This window comes from Diospyros lotus, chromosome 14 (genome assembly GCF_014633365.1).
Source record: "Diospyros lotus cultivar Yz01 chromosome 14, ASM1463336v1, whole genome shotgun sequence".
Classification (NCBI taxonomy): domain Eukaryota; kingdom Viridiplantae; phylum Streptophyta; class Magnoliopsida; order Ericales; family Ebenaceae; genus Diospyros; species Diospyros lotus.
The window spans coordinates 4412463-4428283 of NC_068351.1; the positions used below are offsets into that span (position 1 = coordinate 4412463).

At 37.6% G+C, this 15821-nt stretch overlaps 1 protein-coding gene across 4 annotated transcripts in view; it reads left to right on the forward strand.

Annotated features, from left to right (window-relative positions):
- The first annotated feature begins 4024 nt into the window (after positions 1–4024).
- The window catches only part of LOC127789571 (serine/threonine-protein kinase CTR1), a 41321-nt gene continuing 29524 nt past the window's right edge, over positions 4025–15821 (forward strand). For all 4 annotated transcript variants that reach the window (XM_052318494.1, XM_052318495.1, XM_052318493.1 and 1 more), the window contains exons 1-5: positions 4025–4755; positions 6357–6658; positions 6802–6946; positions 7343–7446; positions 8427–8635. In XM_052318494.1, coding sequence (XP_052174454.1) covers positions 4174–4755; positions 6357–6658; positions 6802–6946; positions 7343–7446; positions 8427–8635 — 1342 coding nt within the window. In that variant the 5' untranslated portion in view covers positions 4025–4173. The remainder of the gene's footprint in view (positions 4756–6356; positions 6659–6801; positions 6947–7342; positions 7447–8426; positions 8636–15821) is intronic.

Sequence of the window (15821 nt, forward strand, 5' to 3'; positions counted from 1 at the left end):
AGTTTTGAAAGACCTCCATGGAGACCTTTTATAAGGGCTTTTCTAGATATATAGTTTTCAATATACCTTTCGAATTATGGCCCACCAAAATTGTATTTACTCACCTTTAAAGTTTGTCTGAAAATTCAAAATGGATGGTCTCAAAAGAAATAGATATTCCATAGGTCAACATTCAACCTCTTTAAAGTGATCAATTTGATTGAAGTATGAAATAATTTATACATAAGCTATTTGAATATTTTTTTATTTTTTAATTAAAATTAATTTAAGTATTAGAAAGCACATACATAAGACATCTTGTACACTTAACTGTATTCTGTTTTATAATTTTTCAAATACTTGAAAATAACTCTACTACAATTATAAATTTATTATTGTATTGTATATCGATAACAACAAATTTTAATACTTAAAAGTTTTATAATTTGAATATAAGAAGTAAAAGTGTAAAATTGTGTTTTTTTTTTTGTGGATAAAACAAATGTGTCTTTAAAATAAATATAACGTGAATTACTTTTTTTTTAATAATAGGAGACGTCTTCATATTATTTTGTTGGTCATGTAAGAGACACTTTGAATTTACAATTTTATGATATCACTTCAAATATTATAAATAGTATAGTCTAACTAATTGATTAAAATGACTCTTACCGTGCCACAATCTTTCCAATCATTTTCTATGAAATACAAAACACAATAATAAAATATTAACTAAATAAATAAACACTAACACCAATTTTATTATTTATTATTAGTTGAGACAAAACTAATATGCATTTATTTAATTTAAAAACATTTTTTATTTAATAAAAATGAAAGTCTATATGCCAAATAGTATTTGTTCATGGAAAGAAGAAATCCAGCTTCTTACTTACTCATTACTCATTATGGACTAGTTTGGCTATGCGTTTTTTTTTAAATCTTTCAAATTGGATAGTGTTTAAACTAGTTATAGCGTTTAAGTTTTGTAACGTTTAAACTGATAATATGTTTGGATAAATGTGCTCTTAACCTAATAGTTAATAATTATGTGTGTAGTTTGAAAGAGCTGATAAACTATTAAAATTTGATAAAAAAATAAAAATAGATATATTATTAAATAATATAAAATTTTATCATTAAATGTTAATAAATTATACATAATTATTAAAAATATATTAAGATTATAAATTAGATATATTGTATATGTTATATAATAATAAAATATATTATTATGTATTATTGTTATATATATATATATATAAAGTTCGGCCATGGCAATAGTGCGGAGGAGAAGCACGGATGGAGGAGATAAGGGCGATGGACGGTCGACGACGCGATAGGAGCAACGACCAACGATGCGATGGGAGCAGCAACTGATGCGAGCGAGGCTGCCAGGAAGCAGCTGGTGAGGGCGATGACGATGGTTGACGGTGAAGGCCGGAATAATTGAGAAGGAAAAAGGTAGGAGGCAAAGGTTGAAGAATAAGGGTATAGCTGAAAATAAGCAAAAATGATGAGAGTAAGATGGTAAATTACTTGGTTAACCCAGCTTATAAATGAACAATTTTTTGCAAAAGTTACTCTCCAATGGCTTTTGTAAAACGTTACTATCATAACGTTTAAACTAGTTAGCTTAAACACTGGTGAAGTGCGTCCAAACAGTTCACCAGTTTTTCTCAACAGTTTATAAGTTATATATATAATTTATAAACGATCAAACTATTTTGCCAAACGAAGCATATGTTAGTCCTGCGAGCGTCTAGTAAAGTTTGTAATTTTGTATAATATTATACATTCAGTTTCAATATTTTATGTAATTTTATTATTATAAGCACTATTAATATTATAGTTTTGGTTCAACAAATGTATAATATATCAAAATTAAATGTATAATAAAATACATAAATTATACTCTTTCTTTCCTTTTGTTTTTCTAAGAATAATACTCTTTAGTTGTTGGTTTGGCAATTAACATTTTTAATCAGCGGCTGCGAATGTATTGCCTCCGTGCAATGCAATTTGATGTGGCTGGGCTGGCAAGTGGCAACCCGAACAGTTGAGTCCATTTGAATATCCCAATGTGAATTAATCAATTCATTTAGAAACCAGGTTCATCGAACATTGCCGCTGCCTTCAACTACTTTATCTTTAAGGTGTCGTCAGAAAATATCTGCTCATCGCTTCATATACATTGTATATGGCCATTTGAGCTAGTTTCTTAATCCCCACTCGTGGGCACTTGATTTGTGATCCGATTCCTCCTTCCAATGGTTGTTTAATTAATTTTGTGTATCCACGCAACAAGCTCTAATGCTTCTTATTTATTGGACAAGGGCATATCTGCGAATTGTGCTATTTGATAAATTTTTATGAATAATTGAATTCTTTATAAATATAATGAGTTTCATCTACCTACTATTTTACTCCTAAGATTATGTTTGTAGATAAATTAAAAGGGAAAAGTCCATCTTTTTAAGGTTTAGACAAAATTTTGAGTGATATATTTGATTTTTAAGGTAATTATAAAAAATACTATTGATATTTAAGAAAATACACCTAAATTTTAATATAATGTTGTAATTTATCTTTTACTGTTAATTAATCTCATTAAAAATTAAAAAATAATCAAAATATATTTATATTTAAATTATTTTTCATTTACATTTATCTCTCATATCAAATTTGTCATTTGTTTCTCTTTTTTTAAATGATTAGTGAAATGGCCCAAACGATAGCGATAAGTTATTTTATTTTATCTTTTTATGTTATAGGTTTGACCAAGCTAAAACATGACTCTGTTAAACATTTGTTTTTTATTATCTCTCTATATTTTGAGTTTGATAAAACCCATAACCCTCTTTCTTGTTATTTATTTATTTATTTATTTAGTGCTTAAATTTATTGTTGGGATATGATGAATCTAGATGGGTTCACCACATGTTGGTCTTAATTCATTGGCTTCATTGACACCGTCCATGTTGAACTCAATAAATTCCGTTCGATGTTGATTAAATTTTTGTATTTTAATATTTAATAAAAAAGAATTAAGTGTAAATTAGACATTTTATTCCTTTATTTAACAGTAAGAGTAGTTATTACTATTTTTTAAATATCATAATTTTTTAATAATTTTGCTAAACTTGAAGAGTGTTCTTTACAATATTTTCTAAGTTTTTAATTATCTATTAATGACTTTTCATTCAACTCAGTTTTTTAACCAATGTAAATAATTTTTGATAGATTATAGATGATTGTATATCATTGGTTTATTTATTTATTTATAAATCGTCATTAAACATGATGAATGACCCTTTAAATTTTATACAATACAGATGCTTGAATTAAAGAACTTTACTCTAATCTAGAGCTCAACTTATATCAATTGTGACATGAATAAACTTAATAAAAAAAGTATAAATATGTCAATTGTTTTGACACATTGTTTCTTGATATCTCTAAAACTTTGACAATTACATGATATCTTGACAAGTGATCTTGTTATTATTATAAAATGTTGATAACATATTATTTGTTGTGCGGACACGGTATCACTTGAAACAATTATTGTTGTAAAAAAGTGTTTTTTTAATGCTATTAACTTATTGGAGGACTAGTAGTGTTTTATATAAATTCGATTCGACTCTAATCCAATGAAGGCGAGAATGGCGAAGTAAAATCCGTCCCACGTTAATTCAGAACGCGTATGTCTCACGTGCAAAAGCCACCGATTTAGACAACAAACCCGAAAAAAAGAAAAATATTATTAGTATATCTTTGTGTATTTTTTAGACTACATAAAGATGTATTAATGATAAAAAAATCCTCGATGAGGCGCATGTGAGGCGTAAAATATTTTAGTCATAATATCCTCTTATGTAGTCTAAAATGTATAAAATAAAAAGAAATGGTATTACGTCATGGTGGGAACGTGAAGGCTCCGGATGCCAATCGCCGTCCCCCCAAAATTAATTAAAGGGGAATATTTATTAATTAACCATCAAATTTTGAATATTATTACGATTACGCCACTGCTCCGTCATCTCTCACTCCGACAACACTAGCAATCAAAATTATAGGGATAGAGGAAGAAATATGGAGCGAGAAAGTACGCAAGGTCGAACCGCCCTCTGAAAATGGCGATTTGTAGGGTTTTGTGAGGGTACACTTCGTGTGGTTTTCGGAGTTTCTTCAATGGAAACGCCTGGTAGACGGTCGGATTACACTTTGCTGAGTCATCTCCCCGACGACGACGACGACCACCGCCACCACCACCAGCCGCTGCAGAAGATCTCCGCCGCAGCTGGCGGCGGCGCGGGATTCGATTGGGAACTGGTTGATCATCGGATGGCGCAGCCGCCGGCGAGGATCCCGGCGGGGGCGTTCCCATCGTCGATCGGGCTGCAAAGGCAGTCGAGCGGGAGTAGTTTCGGCGGGAGCTCGATGTCCGGGGACTACTACTTGCCGCCCGGCGATTCTGATGTGTTTGGCCACGTTCATGACGATGTTTTCAAGGTCAGCGGTGGCGGTGGTGGAGAGTGGAGGTTGAAGACGGCGGAGACGGGGGGCGGCGGCGGCTGGGGATCGTCGTCGTCGAAGAGCTGGGCGCAGCAGACGGAGGAGAGTTATCAGTTGCAGCTTGCTTTGGCGCTCCGGTTGTCGTCCGATGCTACATCTGGCGATGATCCCAATTTTTTGGATCCCGTGCCGGACGAATTGGCGTCGCGGTCGTCGTCTTCGTCTGGTTCTGCTGAATCCATGTCGCACAGATTCTGGGTAGGGTTTCTCATGGTTTCAGTTTTATTGCTCTTGGTTACAATTTCATTTACCTGGTACGAGGTCTTATGGATCCGATTTAGGTGTTAATTGGGTCGATCTTTCAGTTAGAATGTTAGGGTACAATGTGAAACTCATATTTGCCAACATTTTTTATTTTACTCAGAAGTATCTGCCTTATATTGGATGCCATAGAATAAACAAGTAGAAATACCCCTCAATTGCTAGTTTAAGAGTATTCCCTTGAATGCCAGTGGACGGGAAAACTTGCCCATCTGTGAGTGAAACGCACTGCTTAGCACAGATTTACGGACGGTTGGGTTCTGAAGTCAGTGGCCATGATCTTAGAATTGAATGCCTCAGCCATGATCCTTTACATTTGTCTCAACAACTATGCTATTATAAGTTGTCAAATTTGCCTGCTACATGCGTATAGATGTAACTAGCTTATGAACATAAACCCACACATTTATGTTCCCGTGGGGAAATTCTGTACAATCAATTTGGAATGGGACCATAGAACTATTTGTGTTGGTTGTCAACCTGACTGACTTTTCCCAAAAAAGCAAAGAGCATAGTGCACTGTCTGACTGACTTCTTGGCCAGCACCCCAATACTTACTCATTTATTTCAAGAAAAAAATATCTCTCAGAACAGAACAATACATTCTCAATATTTTCCATTCCTCAACGCTTGATCTAAAATCCTTTTTATAAGAAATGTACTTTGTGCTTTCATGGATGATATGGTGCAGCTCTGCCTTGTATTACGTCCATTGAACCTATAATCCCACTAGGATTTGTCATTGCATCCTTTTAGGCTCTTGATCAAGATGTGCAGGGAGATTTATCCTATACTTCCGAGTTGCTTGGGTTCAAAATCTTCTATGCATTCTCATCAATTTGCAGTAATCCCTTGCATAGGATTTTTTTATGTATTGGGGCGTGAGAGTCCTTCCTTGCTTGGGATTGTTCTCTCTGATGTGGGCCTATCCTACTCTTTCATAGTGGTCAACATCCAAAACACTTCATCTTTCAGTAACAATAAACACCCAGCCTGGGGAAAAAAATCCTCCGTGAGACTTCCAGAATTAGTAGTAGGCATCTGACAAGGGCCTTTTATTTGGGGACAAACTACCCTATCCCTTCAGTGTTTTTGGGATTACATAATGAACACTCTTAGTTGGCAATGTCCTGCATTTCTTTAAATTGATTACTTGATTAGAGATTCCAAAATCTTTTATATGATCTTATGGATTTGCTGCTTTGTATTTTCTATTTTGTTTCTCTGCTATGCAAAAACCTATTAAATTAGTGATTATCAAATTCTTTTTCTTATTTACCTTTTCTTTTTTGTTTCATCAATGGAAAAATGTTCTAAATGATTTCCAACATTGAGATTCTCACTCTTAACTTATTCAAAAAAAGACAGGAAAAGAAAATCCTTATGCATATGATTTGCTCATCTGTTTATTGCTTGTATCTCCCCTGGCACAATGTCATGTGATAAATGTGCATTATGTTGTGATATTATCATATGATGTTAGTTTAATGTGAACTACGATTGACATATCATGTTTTGAGATGTAATATATATATCAGGTCAATGGCTGTCTGTCATACTTTGACAGAATTCCTGATGGCTTTTATACAATTCATGGGATGGATCCATATGTATGGACTGTTTGCACTGATCTGAAAGAAAATGGTCGCATTCCTTCAATTCAATCACTAAAGGCTGTTCATCCTAGGATGGATTCTTCTATTGAAGTAATTTTGATTGATCGGTGCAATGATCCCATCTTAAAAGAACTACAGAACCGGATTTGTAATATCTCTCTCAGTTGCATCACTACAAAAGAAGTTGTTGACCATCTTGCAAAGATAGTCTGCCATTGTATGGGGTGAGTTTTGATATGGCTGTTAAAAACAGTCTCTGAACAATTATTTGTAAAGAGAGATGGGGCGGGAAAGGCTTTTGGAATACTCATTTCACTTTTCACTTTTATATGTATTTTTTCTGACCAAATGTTATTGCCATCACAAGGGGTACAGCTTCAACCGGAGAAGATGACTTTGTTCCCATCTGGAAGAAGTGCAGCAATGATCTCGAGGACCGTTTGGGATCTGTTGTGCTGCGGATCAGTAGCCTTCCTGTTGGTCTTTGCAGACACCGTGCTTTGCTATTCAAAGTACATCTCAAGTCTCCAATATTTACTTAATTTTGCAATCTTGTGTATTTCTCAGTTCACCTAACCAGGGGTTATTGCAATGCCTCCACTTAATGGAACTTTTTGAGCTACTGTTGGACAAATTTACTTTGCTTTATTGAATTACTCTTTGATAGGACTATTATATTGTTTTTTCATGCCTGTTGCACCCCTCCCCCACCCCACCCACCCCCACCCCCCGCCCCCCCCCCCCAAAAAAAAAAAAAAAAAAAAATCCATTATGAACTCCTGCTATCTCTCCTTTTCATTGTCAAAGATTTCAAAATGAGACTGCAGTACTGTCTTCCATGGGTTAAAGTTAAAAATTTATGTTATTTGAAGACCAACGGTATGTTTTCAACTATTGATTTTTTGCAGGTTCTAGCTGATACAATTGATTTGCCATGTCGAATTGCCAAGGGCTGCAAATATTGTATGAGAGAGGATGCTGCCTCTTGCCTCGTTCGCTTCGGGGTTGACAGGTAATCTAGGATATGCTGTTGTCTCAATTCCCATTTTAATTTTAATTGTATGTAAGAATTATACATCAGATCTTCCTGATTATGGATACCTTAAGCCTTACTGATGTGGTTTCACATAATCTCATTCATTGATGTTGTAACTATATTTTGTATAATCACGTTTTTGGGAGGTGAGTGTCATGCTACTTCAATTTTCTTGTGTTGTGTTATTTTCTAAAATTTTAACGTGGAACTACTTTTACACTTCACTTCAGGGTGTATATTTGTACATTGTTCCCTACCTTACAATAGCTTTACATTCTCTCATTTACCATCAATTAATTTCCTCTCTCCTGAGAACTTGTGCATAGTTGAAGTGGCATTGACATGTTTTTAACCTTTTCCAATAAGCCGGAACTTGTGTTTGATTTGACAAGTTTGAACACAATTTCAACTTTTTCCCCCCTTCTGGGAATTGTAGTTAAAAATATTCAGTTTGGCAATGTGGCTCAATAATTAAGATGTAGGTATGTTAATATGTCATATTTGGGTGGGCAAACAAAATGTTCATGTCCAAAGAAGACACTATCTGCAGCTTTAGATTTCAGGTCAGGTGCTTTTTGAACAAAATTTAAGCTGGGTTAATAGCTAGTAGCCTAGCACTACCATCCCACCGCCTTGCTTTCTGTTGATTCTTTTGTTTCGTCAAGACATTTCTTTTGTTCTAAAAGTGAATGGATGGATCTGTAGTCATGAAGTTTGAGATTTTCTTTTGTTTTCTTTGGCGAGGGAGGTTGTGGAATCACAAATTGCCCTTGCATTTTTTTGTTTTGTTGCATGCAGAATGAATCCTGTTATCACATAATCAATTTTTTTAATTGTATAAATTGTATTTGCTCCTCTAGGCCACACTATAGAAAAAAAGAGGAAATTTATTACAGACGTTCAAAATGTCTCATAAGTGTATTATTGGTGCTAATGTTATCCATGTATTATTGTAGGGAGTATCTAGTTGATTTAGTTGGGATGCCTGGATGTTTGAGTGAACCTGATTCTTCGTTAAATGGCCCATCTTCTGTATCAATTGCTTCACCGTTGCGCTTCCCGCGATTCAGACAGGTTGAACCTCCAATTGATTTCAGGTCACTGGCAAAACAATATTTCTCTGATTGTCAATCACTTAGTAATATATTCGATGAGGCTCCCACAGGTAATTTCTTTAGTTCTTGAACATTTTGTTTACAATTTTTTATGCTTGTTTATTTGTGATGCCTAACCAAAAAAAAAGAAGTTTTGACTTCTCTTGCTTCCCCCGCTTCAAGTTAGGGTTGTTTTGTACAATAACAAGAAACTTTAATTCAACTAGTGGGTTCGGCTTCATGAATTATAGTTTCCCCAGCTATCTCTATCTATAGCTATGTCTTTTGTAAGACCATTGTGTGAAGTCTTTAAGTTGAGACTCGAACAGAACAAAGATTAGAGGGAGATCAAGGGAGAGAAGGGGGTTTTGGAGGGAGAATTTGAAAGAGAGAATCAAGAGGGGAGAGAAATAGGAGGGAAAGAATTATGTTATTTCTCAACATGAACTCCCATCTTCTTACATCTTAGCCTTATACGTCCTTTGCCACAAAGTTCTTTCATTCCACCCCTTATTTTTCTCTCATGTTCAAATCATTTTGATCGTGTCTTGCACATCTTATTTTCAATAGGAGCTTCTCCAACCTTATTATGCACAACCTCATTCTAATTTTAGGTTTCCTCTACGGCCACACACCTAGTGTACTTCCATCTTAGTTATGCTCATGCTTTTCACATATTGGTACTTAACTCCTAATATTTTGAGCCTTCAATAAGTGTGGCCTTGTCGTACGATAAAACTTTTCTTTTAGCTTTAAAAAGATTTTATGGTTGTATAGAGAATGTTGGGCACAATTTTTCATCTTTAACCATCTTCTATGTGTAATATCCTCTATATCACCTTTTCATTTTGAGCAGTTGATTTGAGATATCTAAATTGATCTTTTATAGGAATAACTTGGCCTTCAAGTCTCACCATATCGTCCACACTTCTATTTGTACTGAATTTACACTCCATACATTTGGTTTTTGACCAACTTTGAAGTCTTGGATTTGAAGGTGTTCCTCTGTAATTGAAATTTAAGATTCATGTCTTTTTTGTCTCATCTGCCAAGGCAGTATCAGTTGCAAATAGCATACAGTAAGGCGCCTCTTATTTTGTGTTTTGTAATTCCTATTTTTTCCCTTTCTTAAGTGGGTTGTCATGAGAATATTGTATCATGGAAGCTGTTTTCATTTCTAGAACCATTTTTTCTTTTGTGATGAAATTAATTGTATGTCAAATCCTTGACCTGATAGAGGGAATTCTCTTTGATCCAAGAGAGAATTCGCGAAAATAAGGGAGGAAATGTAGAATAGGGAGAGAAAAATAGAAAGAGAGAAAGAACGAGAAGTTTTGGAGGGAGAATTCAGATTTCAATTATCAAATCATGCCTTCACAATGAGTTGGGCCGATCTCTTATACGACCACAACTTAGGATTGGCGCCAAAACAGTTGCAAAGTCCCTTCTAGAATCAGTCAAGTTGCCTGATGGTTTACATACAACTTACACTGCTTGGAACCTTCTACCAGCAGGCTAATTCCTTCCAAAAATTACAATAATAGCTACAAATAGCAACAAAGTAAAGGTTACAACCTCGGTACATGACAACTACCCCCTCCATCAATCATTTCTTGTTCTCAAGAAATGTGCATCAGGCTGGCTGAACTAGGAAACTACCTCAGCAGATTAGGTAAGTACTCCCAAGTGTCTGACTATGGGGAAGACCACTTGACCAGCACCTGGATAATTGGTGCCCCCTGTTTGTAGATGATTCTCTTGTCTACGATAGCAGTAAGAACGACACGCCCTGCTTTCTCGTTGGCACTAGAAGGAAGTGTGTGGCTGACTCTCAGTGAGTCCACTCCTTTCTTGAGCAAGGATACGTGGAAAACAGGGTGTATCTGGGAGCTTTCTGGTAAATGCAATCTGTAGGCCACTGGCCCTACTCTTGCCAGCACTAGACAAGGCCCAAAAAATCTAGGGCTCAGTTTAGACACCGACTGCTTAGTAAGATATTTGAGTTGTTGGGGAGTTAGCTTTAGGTATACTTCCTTTCCTTCGGAGAATGCTCTCTTACTTCTTCTTCGGTTAGCCATTTGTTTCATTCTGTTTCGAGCCTTTGTTAGTTCAACCTTCAATAGTCTCACAACCTCCTGCCTTTGTTGCATATAAGCTCCCACTTCCGCTACTGTTGGTGGTTCCCTTACTGTCGGTGGCAATGCTGGTTTGTATCCGTATAAAGCCTCGAAGGGACTCATATTTATGGAACTATGGTGGCATGAGTTATACCACCATTGAGTTACTAATAGCCACTTGTGCCACCCTCTTGGCTGCATAAAACATAGACACTTCAGATAGGATTCTAGACATTGATTCACCCTCTCTGACTACCCATCATTCTGTGGGTGATAGGCAGTAGACATATGTAGTTTAGTGCCTAGGGATTTAAGTAGCTCCCTCCAAAATGAATTGGTAAAGACTTTGTCCCTATTTGATACTATGGATTGAGACACCCCATGCATCTTTACTACGTTGTCCAAGAAGACCCTTGCCACATCCTGGGTAGTGAAAGGATGGGACAGGCCTATGAAATGGCTGAATTTAGCAAACCGATCCACTATTACGAGAATGCAATCCTTCCCTTCTAACCTTGGTAGTCCCTCAACAAAATCCATAGTTACATTGGTCCAAGCTCCTTCTGGTACGGGCAGTGGTTGTAGTAGGCCGGGTTGGGCTATGGTCTCATGTTTGCACCTCTTGCACACATCACAAATTTCTTGAGCTGTGGCCAATAGAAAATTTGTTTTACCCTCCTGTAGGTGTTTTGGATCCCAGAATGACCTCCCAGTGGGGAGCTGTGAAGTGATTGGAGGATCTGGTTCCTTAAAGTCATATTTTCCCCAACCACCAATCTTCCCTTGTATCTGATCAGCCCATTAGATAGAGCATAATTAGGTCTACAATCTCCATTAACCCTCATTTGTTCTAACAACTCCTTGACCCATGTCCCTTGTTGGTAACTCTCGATGACCTCCTGGACCCAATTTGGTACTACTAAGGTGATGGCATCCAATGTTCCCCCTTCATGGCAGCAGGATAATGCATTCGTAGCCACATTTTTTTTCCCCCTTCTATACTGTATGATATAATCTAGCACCATCAATCTTGCCATACCCTTCTTTTGGAGATGAGAGTGAAGTTTTTGTTGTGGGAGGAACCTAAGGTTCTCGTGGTTAGTTTTAATAATGAACCACCCTCCTTCTAAATAATGTCTCAACTTCCCCATTGCCATTAAAACCGTTAGGAGCTCCTTGTCATATATACTGAGCCCTTGGTGTCTAGGGCTCAAGGCTTGGTTGAGAAAAGCCGGGGTCTACCCTCCTGAGAAAGTATTGCCCCTATGCCCACCTCACTGGCATCAGTCTCCAAAGATAAAGGCTTGCTAAAATCTGGTAGCCCAAGTATTGGGACTTCACACATAGCCCTCTTTACTTGTTCAAATGCTTCCTTCGCCCTCCAATCCCAGTTAAACCCCTCCTTCCTCAGTTGATTAGCGAGTGGTTTACTGATCGACCCATAATCCTTCACGAATTTATAGTAGTATCCGGTTAGTCCCAGAAACCCCCTCAAGGCTCGGATATTAGTGGGCTTAGGCTAGGCAGTAATGGCCTCAATCTTCTGAGGGTCAGTTCCAACACATGCTTTAGATATAACATGCCCCAAATACTCAATTTGTGCTTGTGCAAAAGCACACTTAGACCTTTTGAGGTACGACTGGTTGAATTGCAAGACCTGAAAAGTAGTCTTAAGGTGTTCTAAGTGTTGGTCAAAAGAAGAGCTATATATCAAGATGTCATCAAAGAATACTAAGATAAATTTTTTTGAGATATGGTTCAAAGATTTGGTTCATTAATGTTTGGAAAGTAATCGGGGCATTAGTAAGGCCAAATGGCATCACCGTGAATTCATAGCGCCCATGATGAGTTCGGAAAGCGGTCTTTGGAATATCAGATGGGTTCATTCTTATTTGGTGGTAACCTGAGCGTAGGTTGAGTTTAGAGAAAATTGAGGCGTGTTTGAGCTCATCAAGTAGGTCCTCAATGATAGGTATTGGAAATTTATCTTTGATGGTGATGGCGTTTAGTCGTCGATAATCGACACAAAAACACTATGTTCCATCTTTCTTTCGGACCAAGAGGACATGAGAGGCAAAAAGGCTATGACTTGGTCTAATAATTGATTGGGAAAGCATATCCCTCACCAACTTTTCAATTTCTATTTTCTGTTTGGGAGGGTATTGATAAGATCTTACGTTGACTGGTTCAACATTTGGCTTTAGGGGAATGGAATGGTCTAGGGGTCGCTTAGGTGGAAGTGACTTAGGATCTACAAACAGGTTGTGATATTCAACTAGTAATAACTCAAGTGAGGTTAGATTAGATACCTGCCATACCTCATGTGGCTGATTTTGGCCATTTCTTGAGTGATTTCTCTTTGTCTCCTCTCTGTCTTCCCTTTCTTCTTTGGCCTCAATCGAGAACAGATGTGCCACTTGGGATATTTTCTTTCGAAGAAGTTGATGTAGCTTCTTCCCCTTATCATTTTGCAGGACCCCATCTCCATATTGCCTTGGAGAACCACCCTTCTTCCTTCTTTTTCTAAGGAAACTTCCATCTTATTAAAATCGAAACTAATTGGACTCACTCCCTTCATCCAATCCACACCCAAAATTATGTGACAACCCCCCAGCTTCAGCAATCTCAGGTTAGCTTCAAATGCCTCACCCTGCGTGTACTGGCCACATGGCACTTCATCTTCTGTGCAGTACTCTCATCAATAAAATTGTGGGTACTTCCACTGTCAATCAACACCATAAGGGTACCTTCTCATACCCTGCCGTCAACTTTGATTATTTTGCTACTGGTCGCCCCTTTTATAGCATGTAACGAGATTGCCCTATTGTCCTCTTCGCCTGCTTCTTCTATCATCGCGTGGTCCTCCTTATTTTCCTCCTCTTCTCCTTCTAGCAACAACAACTACTTTCTGCATTGATGCCTTACGAAGTATTTATCTCCACACTTGAAACATAGCCCAACTTGTCTCCGTTGTTCAATAATTTTGTCCCTAGATTGTAAATTAGGCCCTGGAGGAGGTAATACCTGATATCGGGCCCCTGTTCCTCCCTTTGGAGGTTCTCGCCCTGTGAATTTATCCCCATTTTGCACGGTACTTGGTATCCCTCCTCTGTTCTGCCCTTTTTGTCTCCTCATCAAGCCTCAAACATTAACTCCTGCAAGGAGGCTCCCTCTACTGCCTCTTGTACTGTCTTGGGTTTCTGCACCTTCACTGCCGATTGCAATTCATCATTCAATCCTCCCACAAAACTAGACACAAAATACTCCTTGGTGAGGTATGGGTTTTTGCTCAACATTAGGGACTTCAATTCTTCGAATTTCATTTGGTATTCCATCACCGTTCCTTCCTTAGGCGATTAAATTCTTCCACTACGTCTATCATGCCTCTTTCCCCAAACCTCTCACAAAGTCCTTTAGAAAATTCTTCCAAGCTATAGGACTCCCTTACCTTGGACCACCCCTGGAACCAAATGTCCCCAAAGTCATTGAGGTAGGCATAGGCTAGGGACACTCTTTGGTTCTCGGCCACTTGGTGGATCACAAACATCTTCTCACATCTCTTGATCCACCATTGGGGTTTTTGTCCCTCGAACATCGACAATTCCAACCTTGACATTGGAAATCCGGTGTGGTTTGAATGAGTAGTGCCTTCATGTCTACTCTTCCACACATTCTCTTCCTTTGCGGATAGATCCATCTCAACCTCTGATGGCCCAACATTCCGGTTACTTGTGCCAATTCTCAGTAGAATTGGTTCGATACGTTCATTAGGGGAAAATTAGGTGAAATCCTTACTTGATGTTGATTGGAGAACATGATCATGAATTGTTGCAGTTGATTGCGCAACACATTGCTTTGCTTGCGCATCCCTCGCATCTGTTCTCGAATTTGGTCTCGCATGTCATCCTTGATCTTCTCTGCAATCCCTTCTAATTTTCGATCCACCACCGAACCAATCTTATCCTTCATTGTTTCCACCCGAGCTTGGACTTCCACCATTTAAGCAGTCACCTGTTGAATCCTACAACTCCATTTGCCTCATCCTCGTGTCGTCAACCATTGTCTCCTCAATTCAGAATGCCGGCCAAGACAATGCTCTGATACCAAGATGTCAGATCCTTGATTTGACAGAGGGAATTCTCTCTGATCCGATAGAGAATTTGCAGAAATAAGGTGTTATGATTAGGAGTTTTTAGAAACCGATTCAAGACTTAGATTTTGCCAATCTCTCTTCACTCCTCACCCGTAAATCAAACCACAATAGAATAGAGATAACTGATAATGAAAAACAGCAAAGAAAAGAAAGTAAAGAACAATCAAACCAATCACGAGGCACAGGATTATCCTGGTTCGGATTGCAAAGTGCAATCCTACATCCAGCCTTCTCTCCGAGACAAATCCACTAGAAATCGAGAGTGATTACAGCAGTACAACTGTCCCCTACTCCCTCCTGTTACAGCGCTCCCAAGTTCAATGAAAATAACCAAAGAGATTTCCACCAGATCGCTCCAAGAATCACTTTTCTCACAATCTTGATCTCTTCTTTCCCACAACACTCAGCGCACAAGAGGATGACCAGTAGTCTTACAAACAAGAAAAAATGAGAACTCTGTTTGCATTTGCTAACCCCTTGCCCTCTATTTATAATAGTGGGTGGATATCTTAATGAATATGATTAGATATTTACAGTTTAACCCCCAAACTATAACTAATTGCAGTTTGGGTTACAACTTCTATCTAAAATCTTCAAAAGGAACTCTAGCGAACTGCTATCATTTTCTTCTCATACCATATACTTGAGACAACCTTTAACATAAGGGAGGAAATGTAGAATAGGGAGAGAAAAATATAAAGAGAGAGAAAGAACGAGAAGTTTTGGAGGGAGAATTCGGATTTCAATTATCAAATCATGTCTATACAATGAGTTGGGCCGATCTCTTATACGGCCACAACTTGGGATTGGTGCCAAAACGGTTGCCAAGTCCCTTCTAGAATCAGTCAAGTTGCCTAACCGTTTACATACAACTTGCACTGCTTGGAACCTTCTACCAGCAGGCTAATTCCCTCCAAAAATTACAATAATAGCTACGAATAGCAACAAAGTAAAGGTTATAGCCTCGGTACACGACATTGTATTTGA